This window comes from Notolabrus celidotus, chromosome 10 (assembly GCF_009762535.1).
Source record: "Notolabrus celidotus isolate fNotCel1 chromosome 10, fNotCel1.pri, whole genome shotgun sequence".
NCBI classification, from domain to species: Eukaryota; Metazoa; Chordata; class Actinopteri; order Labriformes; family Labridae; genus Notolabrus; species Notolabrus celidotus.
This window is the reverse complement of record NC_048281.1, coordinates 607,501-621,535: the sequence shown is the minus strand read 5'-3', so window position 1 is coordinate 621,535 and position 14,035 is coordinate 607,501. Positions and strand designations below refer to the sequence as shown.

The 14,035-nt window shown below is 41.8% G+C and overlaps 1 protein-coding gene across 2 annotated transcripts in view; it reads left to right on the top strand.

Annotated features, from left to right (window-relative positions):
- tmeff2a (transmembrane protein with EGF-like and two follistatin-like domains 2a) overlaps nucleotides 1–13,225 on the top strand; it is a 202,854-nt gene extending 189,629 nt beyond the window's left edge. Inside the window, exons 7-10 of one of the 2 annotated variants that reach the window (XM_034693327.1) lie at nucleotides 314–364; nucleotides 639–765; nucleotides 10,101–10,259; nucleotides 12,619–13,225. In XM_034693327.1, coding sequence (XP_034549218.1) covers nucleotides 314–364; nucleotides 639–765; nucleotides 10,101–10,259; nucleotides 12,619–12,715 — 434 coding nt within the window. In that variant the 3' untranslated portion in view covers nucleotides 12,716–13,225. Of the gene's footprint in view, nucleotides 1–313; nucleotides 365–635; nucleotides 766–10,100; nucleotides 10,260–12,618 lie in introns of both variants that reach the window. The other variant, XM_034693326.1, reaches the window with a different exon arrangement.
- Nucleotides 13,226–14,035: the final 810 nt, after the last annotated feature.

Below are 14,035 nucleotides of genomic sequence, written 5' to 3'. Positions count from 1 at the left end.
AATGTATTCAATAAGGTGAGCAAAAAATGCATTATTCCCTCTGATCTGTTCAACCGAGCTCTGCTCTATTCTACCTTTTGTTCAGTGAAATACATAAGAGGGGATGGCTTCAAACTTCGAGGAGAATAGTGCAGATTTATACACATTAACCAGACACGTGCACACATCCAATGAGCCCTTTGTTGAGATTATCATTTTCATTCAACCCGCTCCACCTGCACAAGCATCAGTTTGAACATGTAGCTCTTAATGGAGGATGCTGGAGGCAGGACTGACCTCAGATCAAGTGTAATGTGTTTTTTGGCCTTTTCAGGAACAGGGAACAAAGGCGAAGATGGACACTTTGCACGGACTGACCTCACAGGTAAGTGCATGTGTAACGGAAGCAGTTTCCCTAATAGCATGTGCTGCCACTCATCCATCACTGCATTCAGTGAAGTTGTTTCCTTTGTACCTTTTTTTCTTTCCTTTTCATGAATTCATCCTTTTCTGTTCCTTTCTTACTCTTTTAATATTTAGTGCCCCGTTCTTATTGTTATCAGTCCTTCTAATAGAGTGCATTAATGTATGTGTACATTTGACAACAAGCGTTTGTGTATTCAGTATGTGTGTGCATTTGTGTTTGTGTTGCAAAGTAGTTGAAAAAGACGATCCGAGCAACGGTCTGGCCCGAGGGCTGTACATCCCCTGTCCAGAACACTATAAAAACTACTGCGTGCACGGAGACTGCCAGTTCCCCAGCGTCCAGGCCCAGCCCTCTTGCAGGTACACACACTCACACATACAGTACTATATTTGTGAGGGGCGAAGAATGTGTAACCATAAGGAATATTTCAATCAGGAGAGACACCAGTTTAAAGATTAAATGTTATTTATTACAACTTAATGACTAATGAAACTTGACAGAAATATTTGACGTAAGGACTCTATGGGGATCATTTTGTGAGTGTAGGATGTGTGAATTTGGCAGCAGAAGAAATCCCCCTAGAGCCCAGACTCTGGTGGAGGTGGTTGATGAATCCTAGAAATTGAAGACTTGCAGAGACCAGGTGGAGATGGGGAAATGGAGGGGTGCGCAACATCAATGCAAGAATGAACTAGCAGGAGAGAGAGACACATTTAAAAAAGACACCAGAAAGTTGATAGGCTGACGATAAGAGCGTGCCACTGAGCTATTGGATGACAGCCGCCGCTGATTAACCAATGACAGCTCCGGAGCATGCAGCTGGAAGCGGGTGAGCTATTGAAGGAGAGTGAGGAGAGTTAAACAACTGCTGTGATTGCTTTTATAGTCTGCCTGTCTGAACTTTAGCTAGAGCTACATGAGAATGATACTAGAACTGTCTGTCATTGTTTGGCTGTTTACATCATGTCCTACTTGTCATTTAAGCAAGGTTTTGAATTCAGCTGCAAAAACCGTCACAAAGTCAGCCTCTGTGGAGGATCTGCAGCCTCTCAGTTTCTAACCTCAGTATCCATGCAGTGGCATGAGTGGGCAGGGATGCTGTAGTAATGATGTGCTGCGCTGATTGGCTTCAAGGGGGAGAATGCAGAGGTGGAAAAACACCAAAACCATCATGGCGAGCACTTCAGAAGCACCGCCGCCAATACACTACACATATGATTGAGATTCTGATCCTGAACTGCTGCGTTGTTGAAGCAGTTCAGAGTAAAGTGGTTGGCACAAGCAAAACAAAGTAGCACCAACTGTAGACTTTATTTTGGAAAATGAAGGGTAACCACTGTTTTCCCTGGTTCCACGGTCCATGTTAGTTTTTGCAACCAAAAACAGAGCAGTTGGCGTGTCTGGCTCTAACTTTTGACTTCTTGACTCTGTAATAGTACACTAGCATAGGAGGAAGCAGAATCACAAGACGAGTGGGAGTGGGAGTGGTATTTGAATGCCTGCCTATGCAAATCACCCCGCTCGTTCTGATACTAAGGGAGCAAATTCAAGTTGCCTTGCAGAGGCTATGTTTTCCCAGTAGGTGGGCTACAGAAACAATGCAGAAGCTTTTTCTCTTCCACATGTTCAGGGTTGCTAGGCTGGAGGATGACTCCAGTTTGTTTTTCATTTTGATGAGACCTTGAGATGTTTTGGAGATAAGGAAATAAGGGAGTGGAAAAAATTAGGCAAGGATGGAGGGATATTTCATGCAATAGAGATACCCAATAATCTAAGGAAGTTGCAATCATAATACATGTGTCATCTTCAGCACTATGTCAACATTTTTTGACACTTTCAACAGTTCAAATCACAATGTTAAAGCCAAGGATATTAAGATTCTTACTGAAATGTACTGAAACACTATACAGTATATTTTTAGTTCAATACACTAAGTTAAGACCATTGTTCATCTACTCATAATTATATGAATGAATATTTAATATCCAGCAATCAATGAGGCTATATTTGTAGTGGCTAATTATGAGCTACAGTGCATAGATTTTAGTGTAGCAATCAGTTAAGCTAAATTTATCTAAACCATTATTGACCACAGTTTTTACAGTGATTGACTCTACTCTATTACTGCTATAAATAAATCCCTATATAGCCAGATATTTGAGATCAGCTCTCTTTTCACCACAAATATGAGGATGCTCTATCTCACTCCTTACTCTCCATTCATAGAAAGAAAGAGTGTAATGTACGACAGCTAATCGCTTGTACAGTTTTGTACTTTTTCTGGAAACTGCTGGATCCACTGAGTTTTATAATCAGACTTGTCTCCTCAGTGTGAATAGAAGTCAGTGTTCTCCTAGATTTGATTCAGCAGTTTACCAGTCAGAAAAATCACATGCTGGATTCCTCTCTGAAATATGAGGATATTGATGTGTTCTTTCCCACGCATTATGGTCTTGCTTAACAAGTCTAATTTTGATTCAGTGGCGATTTGAGATGTTGAGAGCCCACACTTTATTGCACAATCATCTGTCTGCCAATGATTATACTGGGCTGTAAACACACCAGCATGCTGCTGTCACCATCATTAATGACTGACACCTCAAATCTGCCGCCAGCCCACCCGGGAGTTATGAAATATTCTAGTTCTGATTACAGCAGGGGAAAAAAAGTGATTTCAAAATGGTAGCATTGGCAAGTGGTTGACAACAGTGCTGCTAACAGTACTGCAGCATCACAGTTGTCAGCGCCAATCCCAGTTACAGACCAGATGTTCAACACTATGTCCAATAAACAACTGTCCCTAGCTGTTACTGCCAAACTGAAATCATCACACAGACAGAGTTTACCACTTACTCCAATAACAACAACCAGCAGCTGCAGGGTCAGAAACTTCTCGCAGGAATTGGTGGGGACCAAAACAGAGCTTAAAGATGAATACAAATTGGATTAGCATTTTCATTTACTTGACTGTATAAGAATGTCTTTGTTGCCCTTTCTCTTTTGCATACATATTAGGCAACTGTGTGCTAACTTATTAGCTGAGTCCACTCCCCATGCGATGTGGTTCAGTTGTTAAGTGGTGAGTTCACACCTCTGCATAAAACAGTGTTTGAGTCTAAATGCTGATTTATACTTCTGCGTTGAATCAACAGCGTACCCTACGCCGGGGGTCCGCGTAGCTCCCGTACCTACGCCGTGGCCTACGCACGTAGCTGACGTGCACCTCCTCCAAAATGTAACTCCCCGTAGAGCCGACGCGGACCGCAAGCCCTGTGATTGGTCCGCTCGGCGGCTTTGTGTTTCCCACATTTACAACACATCCGGGATCCCGGACATCAGCCGCACATCGGCCGTGTGTTTCATCTCCTCCTCTCTATTCTTCATGTAATCATGTCTGTATGATAAACAGCAACATGTATCAGCTGTAGATTAACATAACACGCTCTGAATCTCTGTGGAAAAGGAAACAGAGATCGTAGCGGGACCGGAAGCAGGCGGTCGGCTATCAGAGAGACCACACTGCCCTCAGGCGTTTCGGTGGAGAATTGCTGTGCGACACAGACACACCGACGCACAAGTATGTGGGGCTCAAGTCCGCGTCAGCCCCTGCTGCGTAGGGGAGATGCAGAAGTATAAATCAGCCTTAAGCCTCTACCACATTTTAGCACAGTGCTGTGTTCCTCACTGTTTTGAAGCGATCAGAATCTAAAAAGACCTCCACTTGTATCATTACTGATATCCATGTGATGATAAAGAAAAGAAGAAGTGGCTGAAGTTGATCGTTTCAGTTACATTCCTAAACAACTGAAAAGGTAACTTCTATTAAGTCCCCTTACATTAGCATAAAGTTATGGAATAAGTGAATATATCTAGTGTAGTGACTCATACACTGATGTGATTCATGTTTGAAGTTGTAAACAGTAATGAATAAGCTAGACAAAATGTTACAAATAGCCACGGTGACAGAGATGACGTGTAAATGATCACACATCACATACAGTCTGTGCCCAGTTCTTCTCCCTCTGCTGGGGGATTCACTACATGCAGGTCCTGTTATCAAAGGGGGAAGAGAGGCTACTATGTACTGGAGAGCTACTAAGTTTACAGAAATGTGCTAGATATTAGGAAAACAAGGCAAAACGGGAGACTGAATAGAGGCATTGTTGTGTCTCTTTACTGCTTGTTTCTCAAGTAAATCAAGATACAGAGTAAAAAAAAGACATGTGACAACAACCTTGTTTACTATGCATCTTATAGTGTTTTTTATTACATTACATAGACTAATGTTTGTGTGTCATAACCATTTTTATGGTTTATGATTGCAAATGTTATTGACATCAGTGTATAATGCATCTGTGAGAAGCATTCGACTACAGGAGCGTTCATTTAATACTAAGTTTTGTGCACTTTCTAGAAGGTTCCTTTCATTCTTTCAAAAGTTGATAAGAACAGAAGTAGAATGTGAACCTAAGGTCACATTAAAACAAACACAGCACTCCTGCTTACATTATGAGGAAACCCACAGCCAAAATAGGTAGTCTTCAGTGCAAGGATTGTACACAACATGCAGATAGTGGCTTTATACGGTGTTAGAAATACAATGTTAAAGCTAAAGTGTACAGTTCACGTGGAAGGCTGTAAGAGGAGCAGAAAAGGAGACGTATTGCATGTTCAAATTGACCGTTTTATGACTTGGCTTAATCAAAACCTAGGACCTTGTCCTAAATGCAGTCCTAGCTTGCTGCTCATTATACAGTGTCCAGCACATAACCCGGCGACCAGCTAAAGACATGAACAATGTGAAACATAAAATACTGATTGAAAGTGATTTATGGATTCAAAAATTACTCATTTATACAGCTTTTATTTATACATTCATTTACCAGTCCCTCCGATTCTGAGGTCTTGGATGTTTTCACGGCAATATATTCTTATCAGCCTGCTTGTGGTACAAATAAATATTAATATTAGTGAGGTATACAGTGGTTGGTATTTGTGTCTTAACCATTAACATTTTCTATGAAAGGAATGTCCTAAAATGTGTCAAGGAGAAGCAAAATGTCCTTACTTTAGATGCTTGGGTCATAAATAATGAGCAGCATGAAAATATCAGTACAACAAAATGTACCTCACAACAAATGTAGACTTAGAAAAACTCTCACACAGCTGCATATTACAGTACACATACAGTGCATGGACATGTTCACGTAAGCATACAAAATCCACTTAAACACAGGCAGCAGAGACGTGCATTTACCCAGAGGCACAATGACGAATGATATTAAAACCCACCACCCACCCGCCCACACACACACACACACACACACACACAGACACACAACACACACTAACACACACTCAGTGAATGTACATGTGTGCTGCTCAGGTCTGCCATCTTTTACAGCCTGATAGTGTAGCAGCCAGGGGGTTTCGCTATCTCTCTCTCTCTCTCTCTCTCTCTCTCTCTATCTCTCTTCTTTCTCTCTAACCTCGCTCATCCCAGCTCGCCCAACCACACTATCTCCCTGCATACAAAGCAGAGAGAGAGAGAAAGTGGGAAAGAGCTCTGCTGCCCCCTAGTGGTTGCTGGGATTTGAGCCGTTGCTTAATGAGAAGGGGAGCCGTGGTCTCAGTGAATGAGTCTGGGTACATGTATGTGGAAACAGCATTAAAGGTGTTTGTGGGTAACAACCTCCTCAGAGACAGGAGCAGCAGGTGAAGAAGAGGAGAGAGGGAGAGAGAGAGATGAAACAACAGAGGTAGAGCCTGACAAACTTTATGAGGGTGACTAGGCTGAGGCCAGTACTTACTATGGGATGGCACAGATACTGGTATCTCTTTCTATTTCTTTCTCCTGTCTGGGTTAGGTGTTGTAATGTTTCAAAGGTTTTATTTTGATGTTTTCTTATGGTCTAAATCAGAGATAGACTCATTGGTCAGCTGTCCAATGGAACGGATTAATGACACTCTGAACTCATCTTTTTCAAATTGTTCTAAACATGTTCTTTAGAAATCTTCAGAAATACTTTATTCCTGAGGTAGATTAAATCATCACAGTTGTTCTTATACGCAATATAGAAACGAAAATATAGCAATAGAAATAACAAATAAATAACAAATAAACAATTAGACAAATGCAGAGTGTTAAGAATAATTAAAGCTATGTACAGAAAGCACACAACAGTTAATAGGATCGCACTGTCCATCACAGACTTGAAGACCCTCCCCTCTATAGGGAGTAGAGGCAGGTCAGGGCCAAGCAGCAACCTCCGGTCTCAGAATATGAAGACCATGCAGAAGTGTTATAAACTGCAATTCATCGAGTGTCCGCTTGAGGCTGGCTGCAGAAACACAGGAAACCACATACACACCCATTCAAAGAAGACGATCTTTACAGCATTAATAAACATGTTTACAGCTATGGAGAGAATATTGTGTCTTTAATATGTAATCAAAAATAATGGATTTGAGAACAAAAAACAATTTTGCAAACAAAATTATGATTTGAAAAATATGAAATAATGCTATGAATAAAGGAAATATATTTGTGATTAAAAATGTATCTTTATAAATCCACTCTTTTTTTGTTACAAACAAAATTATTATTCTCAGGAACCACAGATTCGTTTGCGTTTCCAGTTTTTTCGTTTGCGTTTCCAGTTTTTGCATTTGCGTTTCTACATAACTGTCATGGGCGGGACCTCCCCTGAGAGATGCAAGAAGCCTCCTGATTGGTCAGTCTCACTCAGAAAGACGGTGTGACAACTTCCGCCCCAACAAGTTGTTGCCGTGAAGGGAGACATATCAACATGGAGAAACAGGTACGTTTTGCGTAACATACCTGTCTATTTTCTGTCTTATTGGTGCTATTAAGGTTACACTTGTCGTTCCTTCTTCCAGTGTTTTTTTCCCCTAACCGTTTTAGACGGCGGTATCAGACATTAACACCTAACACGCTGTGTGCTCGTCATAAGTGACTGACTTTATTACCGTTTATTACCTGTGAAGACAAGGGAAATTATTCTCCATGAGTGAAAACAGTCATAATAACAGTTACCTCAGTAAACTGCTTCCTGATGCTGCTTTCTGGTACCAGCGACAGTGATAAATAAAACATGATCAAACCCTAAGGGTTGAAGATCAGTGAAAATATGATCCCCTTTTATGCTTTTAGTTTCTTTTTACTTAACTTAAAGGAGGAATGACCCCTCAACAATCCACACACACACGCCTCCTGATTTGTTCTGATAGTATATCTAATGAAAAAGTTTGTTTATTTATTTATAAACAGGCCGATAACTATGAAATCAGGATAACTGTCACTAAAGCCGGGCGTTAATAAAGTCAGTCACTTATGACGAGCACACAGCGTGTTAGGTGTTAATGTCTGATACCGCCGTCTAAAACGGTTAGGGGAAAAAAAACACTGGAAGAAGGAACGACAAGTGTAACCTTAATAGCACCAATAAGACAGAAAATAGACAGGTATGTTACGCAAAACGTACCTGTTTCTCCATGTTGATATGTCTCCCTTCGCGGCAACAACCTGTTGGGGCGGAAGTTGTCACACCGTCTCTCTGAGTGAGACTGACCAATCAGGAGGCTTCTTGCATCTCTCAGGGGAGGTCCCGCCCATGACAGTTATGTAGAAACGCAAATGCAAAAACTGGAAACGCAAACGCAAAAACTGGAAACGCAAACGAATCTGTGGTTCGTGAGAATAATAATTTTGTTTGTAACAAAAAAAGAGTGGATTTATAAAGACACATTTTTAATCACAAATATATTTCCTTTATTCATAGCATTATTTCATATTTTTCAAATCATAATTTTGTTTGCAAAATTGTTTTTTGTTCTCAAATCCATTATTTTTGATTACATATCAAAGACACAATATTCTCTCCATATACAGCCTGGTTCAAAGAACGGCTTGGTTCTATGTAGCTAACTTCTCTATCAGCACACACTGTACAGGGGTGAATTTATTTCTAACATGACGGTTCAGAAGATATTAAGATTATGAGTTTTGCCCAAATAAGGACATGACTGACTTGACTGACAGGCAGGAACACATAGCTGTTGGCTAGGAGGCTCAAACCCCGCCTCTTTACCTCACACTTGAACTGGTGGAGTTCAACATTACCAATATGACTCCCGCTGACGATTGGCTTCAAAACAGCGCTCAGGAACAGATGGGTGACGTCACGGATACTACGTCCATTATTTATACAGTGCGTGCACAATTATTAGGTAAGCTGCATTTTTGTGAATATGTTAAAAACTATATCAACAGTGGTTTTCAAATTTGTCAAGAAGTCAGATAGTGAATATATTTCTTCAACTGTGTGGTTAAAATGATGCTTTTCAAAGTACGTTGGCTGTATTTAATTTTCACAAGTTATATGCTCTTATCACCAACTTGCATAATAATTTGGCACGCTCATTTCTGAAGATTCTGCATTTATTTAAAAATAAAGCCGATGTACTTTGAAAAGCATCATTTTAACCACACAGTTGAAGAAATATATTCACTATCTGACTTCTTGACAAATTTGAAAACCACTGTTGATATAGTTTTTAAAATATTCACAAAAATGCAACTTACCTAATAATTGTGCACGCAGTGTACAGTCTATGGTCAGGCCCTTCACGAAGACAGCTTCAGTGTTCTTGGGCAAGTTCAGTTGATTGTCCAAGGAAACCTCCAGGTACTTCCACTAGTCCTAGTCCTCCATAATGTGCACCCTGACCCCCAGACAAAAAACAGGGTTTACCAGTTCCTTTGTCCTCCTCAGATCCACAATCAATCTCTTGGTCTTTGTCACATTGAGCTGGAGATGGTTCTGTTAACCACCACAGCCCTGTTGCATCCAACTACAGCAGAGTCACCAGAAAACCCTTGAAGGTGTCAGGACTCTGTGATGTAGTTGATGTCCGTTGTAACTATACCTGTGATGATGAAGCTCCCCAGTCTTTGCAGAGCAGTAATTTGTACCCAAACTCAAATTTTTCCATGACCTCCACAGAGATTGTTTTTGTGCATAAGCCTCACCAAACCTTGACCGCAGTCTGATCAGATTTTCAAAGAGTTTATTTATCTTTAATTTTTGATTTGTTCAAAGTTTGGAATTCAAAAACAGACACCCTGCAGAATGTGATGTAAAATCAGGAAAGGCTTTCATAATTCTCTGCAGAGGGATTCAACAAACAAACAACATATTTTGTCTCAATCACCTTGTGCAGTTTTCATGTGGTCTCAGAAGCTTTTGCAGCCTCTGTGTTACATTTTTGAGGAGGCACACACCAACGCTCAGCTGTAATTCCAGCCTGAGAGTGGACAGAAGCAAAACAAAGAGAAAATGATGAAAATGTAGCCACGGAGTGTGAACACACACTCTCTCTCTCTCTCTCTCCCTCTTTCACTTGCCCACTGCAGCGTTATCAGACATGTCCATCTGAGCAGTCACAACAAAGAAAAGCACAGTCTCTATGCTGTCACACAATGCTTTGTTACACCACAATGTCTTCACAAAACAGGTGCTGATGTCTCAATTAGACTGAAAAATAAAATTTACCTGTCTTGTATGTCTGTCAATGTGTGGGCTTGTGTGTGTGTGTGTGTGTGTGTGTGTGTGTGTGTGTGTGTGTGTGTGTGTGTGTGTGTGTGTGTGTGTGTGTGTGTGTGTGATCACAGCTGTCACTCGGGATTCAGAGGCCCCCAGTGTGACATCAAAGAGTACAACGTGCTCTATGTGGTGCCAGGCTCTGGCAAACTGCACTACGTCCTCATCGCCTCCATCATCGGAGCCCTCCAGGTGGTCATCATCTGTGTGGTGGTGCTCTGCATTACCAGGTGAGTCATGCTCTCTCTCACTCTCTCTCTCTCTGTCTCTCTCTCTCTCTCTCTCTCTCTCTCTATCTCTATCTCTCTCTCTCTCTCATACACACACACATAGGCACAAATTCAAACACAGCTTTACTAATGAGTCTGGGAGCAGTATTTTCCATGATGTGTGTTTTGGAGTCATGAGTGGGGGCTGTGCAGCCCGGAGGAAACAGCTGAAAGGTCACCTTGCTTGCACTAGAGACAAAGTCACTGTCACTGCCCCTGTCGACACACACACACACACACACACACACACACACACACACACACACACACACACACACACACACACACACACCCAAACATGTGCCTACAAACATAGACCCACAGTTATCATACACACTGGTCTTTGAGCTGGCGTTTTGTATTCACAGTAGATGCCCACACACACACGTAGGTATATAGCCTGCAGCTTGCCTCCCTCTGGCTGACCTAAGCAATTTATGACATTTAATAAAAGATTTTAAAAGAGTTTTGGCCGAGACAAAAGTGCTCCTCTGAGCAAAGGAGGGGAGGGAAAGGAGGAGGAGGAACAAAATGAGAGCAGGAGCAGCTGTAAAGGGACATGGTGTGAGGGAAAGGAGAGAAGATAAAGAAGGGAGGAGAGAATTACAGCAGTGAATACAGCTACAGGAGCATTAAAGTTTCCTGCTGATCAGTGATATTTATGTGAAGCCAAACATATAAAAATACTGAGGAAGAACACAGTATATCACACGGCTCTTAATTGTCACTGTGGGGTTGCTTATTGAACTAACAAATGCACGAACCCATGAATGAGTTTTTAAAGTGATAAAGCAGTCAGTGTTGCAGAAAGACCATGCAGGGTTTTTGCACCGAGATGGTCTCTCAGGCTGCTAAGTTGTTCTGTCTTATTGGTATGGTATGCAGGCAGTATGAAAGGCTGCAAGCACCATTAAGAGCCAAAAAGGAACATTAGCAATCATTACAAATAAAATAAACATTAAAAGAGTGAACATTGTAAAAAGATGATGGTGCATCAGATCAATCAATCAATGAATCAATCTTTATTTGTATAGCGCCAAATCACAACAAACGTTATCTCAAGACTCTTTTACAAACAGAGCAGGTCTAGACCACTCTATGTCAAGAGACCCAACTTCAAGACAGGATAAGACTCAGTCTGACCCCACCTTAATCCATCATGAGCATTGCACCTCGCAGTATTTAGCTAGTTACAGCGGAGAGGACATACTTCCTTTAACGAGCAGAACCAGACTCATGTTAGGTCTGGAAAGAGGGATAGAGGAGAATAAGAGAGAGAGGGAGCGGTGATAGTGATGAGACGAGTAGTAGTAGCTGTTGCTGCTGGAGTCCAGCACGTCCGTATCAGCTGGAGTCTGGAACGTCCACAGCAGGAGGACGTCTACGGCAGCTCAGAGGAACCTACGAGACAAGGGAGCTCAGGGACTCCAGAAAGGTCTATGGTTAGTAACTTTAATGGGACAGGGAGAGTTAAAGTAAGTGATGAGGGGGTTGGGGGGAAGGGGGGAGATAGGATCCCAGTGTCAGTGTGCCAGTTCCCCCGGCAGTCTAAGCCTACAGCAATATAACTAAGAGCTGGTCCAAGCCTGATCCAGCTCTAACTATAAGCTTTATCAAAAAGGAAAGTTTGAAGCCTACTCTGAATTCAATTGTGTATGTGTGTTAAAGGTTCTCTGACTTCCTTGTTTGCCAGCTTCTGAAACAAACCAATGGGCAGCAGTGTGTGTTTGGCACAATCTGCAGTATGAAGAAATGAAAATCCATAAAAACAGTGTTTTAGCCAGATAGGTGTGGACTTAGCAGTTTGAGCTTCAGCTAGCTCAGTAACCGTCACAGCAGCTGTTTCTCCTTCATCCAGGAGACAAGTGTTTGAGCTCCATGGGAAAACAAATGTGATTACTGTGGTTCGGCACAATTTACTCCACCTGAACGTCTGTATATCTAAGCTCTATTGAGTTATTATTTCAAGTTTCCTTTTTGATTGGCAATAAGAGCAAAACAACAGTCAAGTAAAAACCAATTAAGAGACTGAATCCCAGATATGATATAATACGATACAATCAATTTGAAACGATACAATACGATACCAGGTGCTTCACCCACAATAATGACAATTTCACAATACAGGGATCCTGTAATAATTGATAAACTGCAAGACAATCATCTGATACATCATGATATGATTGTCTGAAGAATACAAAATGTGGGATTTTTGTCATTAAGTCAGGACAGTAGTATAATGTTGGAGAGATATTTTGTGCAGCACTAACCTGTTCCCCTATGCATGTCTCCTACTCCTCCTTCCCCCTTCCCTGTGCAGGAAGTGCCCACGGACCAACAGGATCAACCGGCAGAAGCAGAACAATGTCCACTTCAGCACAGAGAACACGATGCGCGCCTCCACTCGACTAATCTGAGCCCTGACACCTTGGACAGTCCTCCTCCACATTATGGAGCGCTGTGGTGTTACATGTTTCCCTCTGTAGGCCAACCCTAAAAACTTAGGATCTGCTCTCCCTCACCTCTCGCCCCCTCTCTCCCAAAATGAACTACAAAGCCCAGGGAGGACGGCGGCACAGCAAAGACAGAGCTGACGTACCTGTCAGCGGTGAACTCACACGTGGGGGAAAGGTTGTCATCAGTCACCCACGTCGCCAAAACCCGATTGCCGATGTGTCTCCTACCACCTTGTCACTTCTGCCAGGGATTTTCCTGAAAAACTGAACCTTGAGGTGTTAGGGGGGCATTGAGGATACAGAATGTGAGCGTATGAGAGAGTGTGTATGTGTGTGAGTGTGTATTAGATGTGTGAGCTTTGGTAGAGGCGGGCTAGCCGGTGTCTGTGGTTTGTAGATGAAGGGGTTAAAGCAAAAATCTGGGTAGTGCAAAGCAGGGTAACGGCTTTAAAAAGAGGTGTGTGTTGTCGGGTCTGGGAGGGGGGTGGGGGGAGCGGGTGGGGTGGGGGGGGGGGGTTCGGGGCTACACGTGATGCCTTGCACCTTGTGTTATAGGAGACCTTTGACAGGGGCACAATGTTACTATAGAGCTCTCTGTTCGGTTGTGACGACGACGTCAGCTTCTGTATCTTGGGTTCTATTTCCAATAGTTATTACTACATTGTCTTGATGGGGTCATTTTTCTGTAAATGTAAATAAATAATTTATATCACGAAATGTAACATGCTGTGTCGACTTTGTTTATGAGAAGGCAAACTAAGTTAGAATGAAATGACTATCACAAATGTTATATATGTATTGTATGTTTTAATATAGAACACAATAGCTTACTTGTGATTTACTGATAGTGGTCGCAGGGTACACACCGACAAGTGAATAAGAGGGGAACTGACTATTGTTTTATTCCCACTTTAAGCACTGAATAGAACAAAACCTGCACTAAAGTGACAATTCTTCAAGATTGGAAATGTGAAGAACTACAATCAACTTTGATGAGGTCTGGTTTGCTTTTGTAGGAGAAATTGTTATTTCCTACATTTTTTATCTTGCCTTCTGAATGCCATTTACTTTCCTTTCATGCCTTCATCCTTTAACATTTTAAGATGAACATATATGCTTTCATACAGTGTATTCTAGTTAGTATACTGGTATGACTCTCAGTTGTCATACTGATGAAATCAACTCTAATTTTTTTGGAGACCAATTTCAAGCATAGGCCTGCTTATAGTGGTCCATAGCAGGGCTACTTGTAACAGGCTATTTCCTCCAAAACTGCTTTTG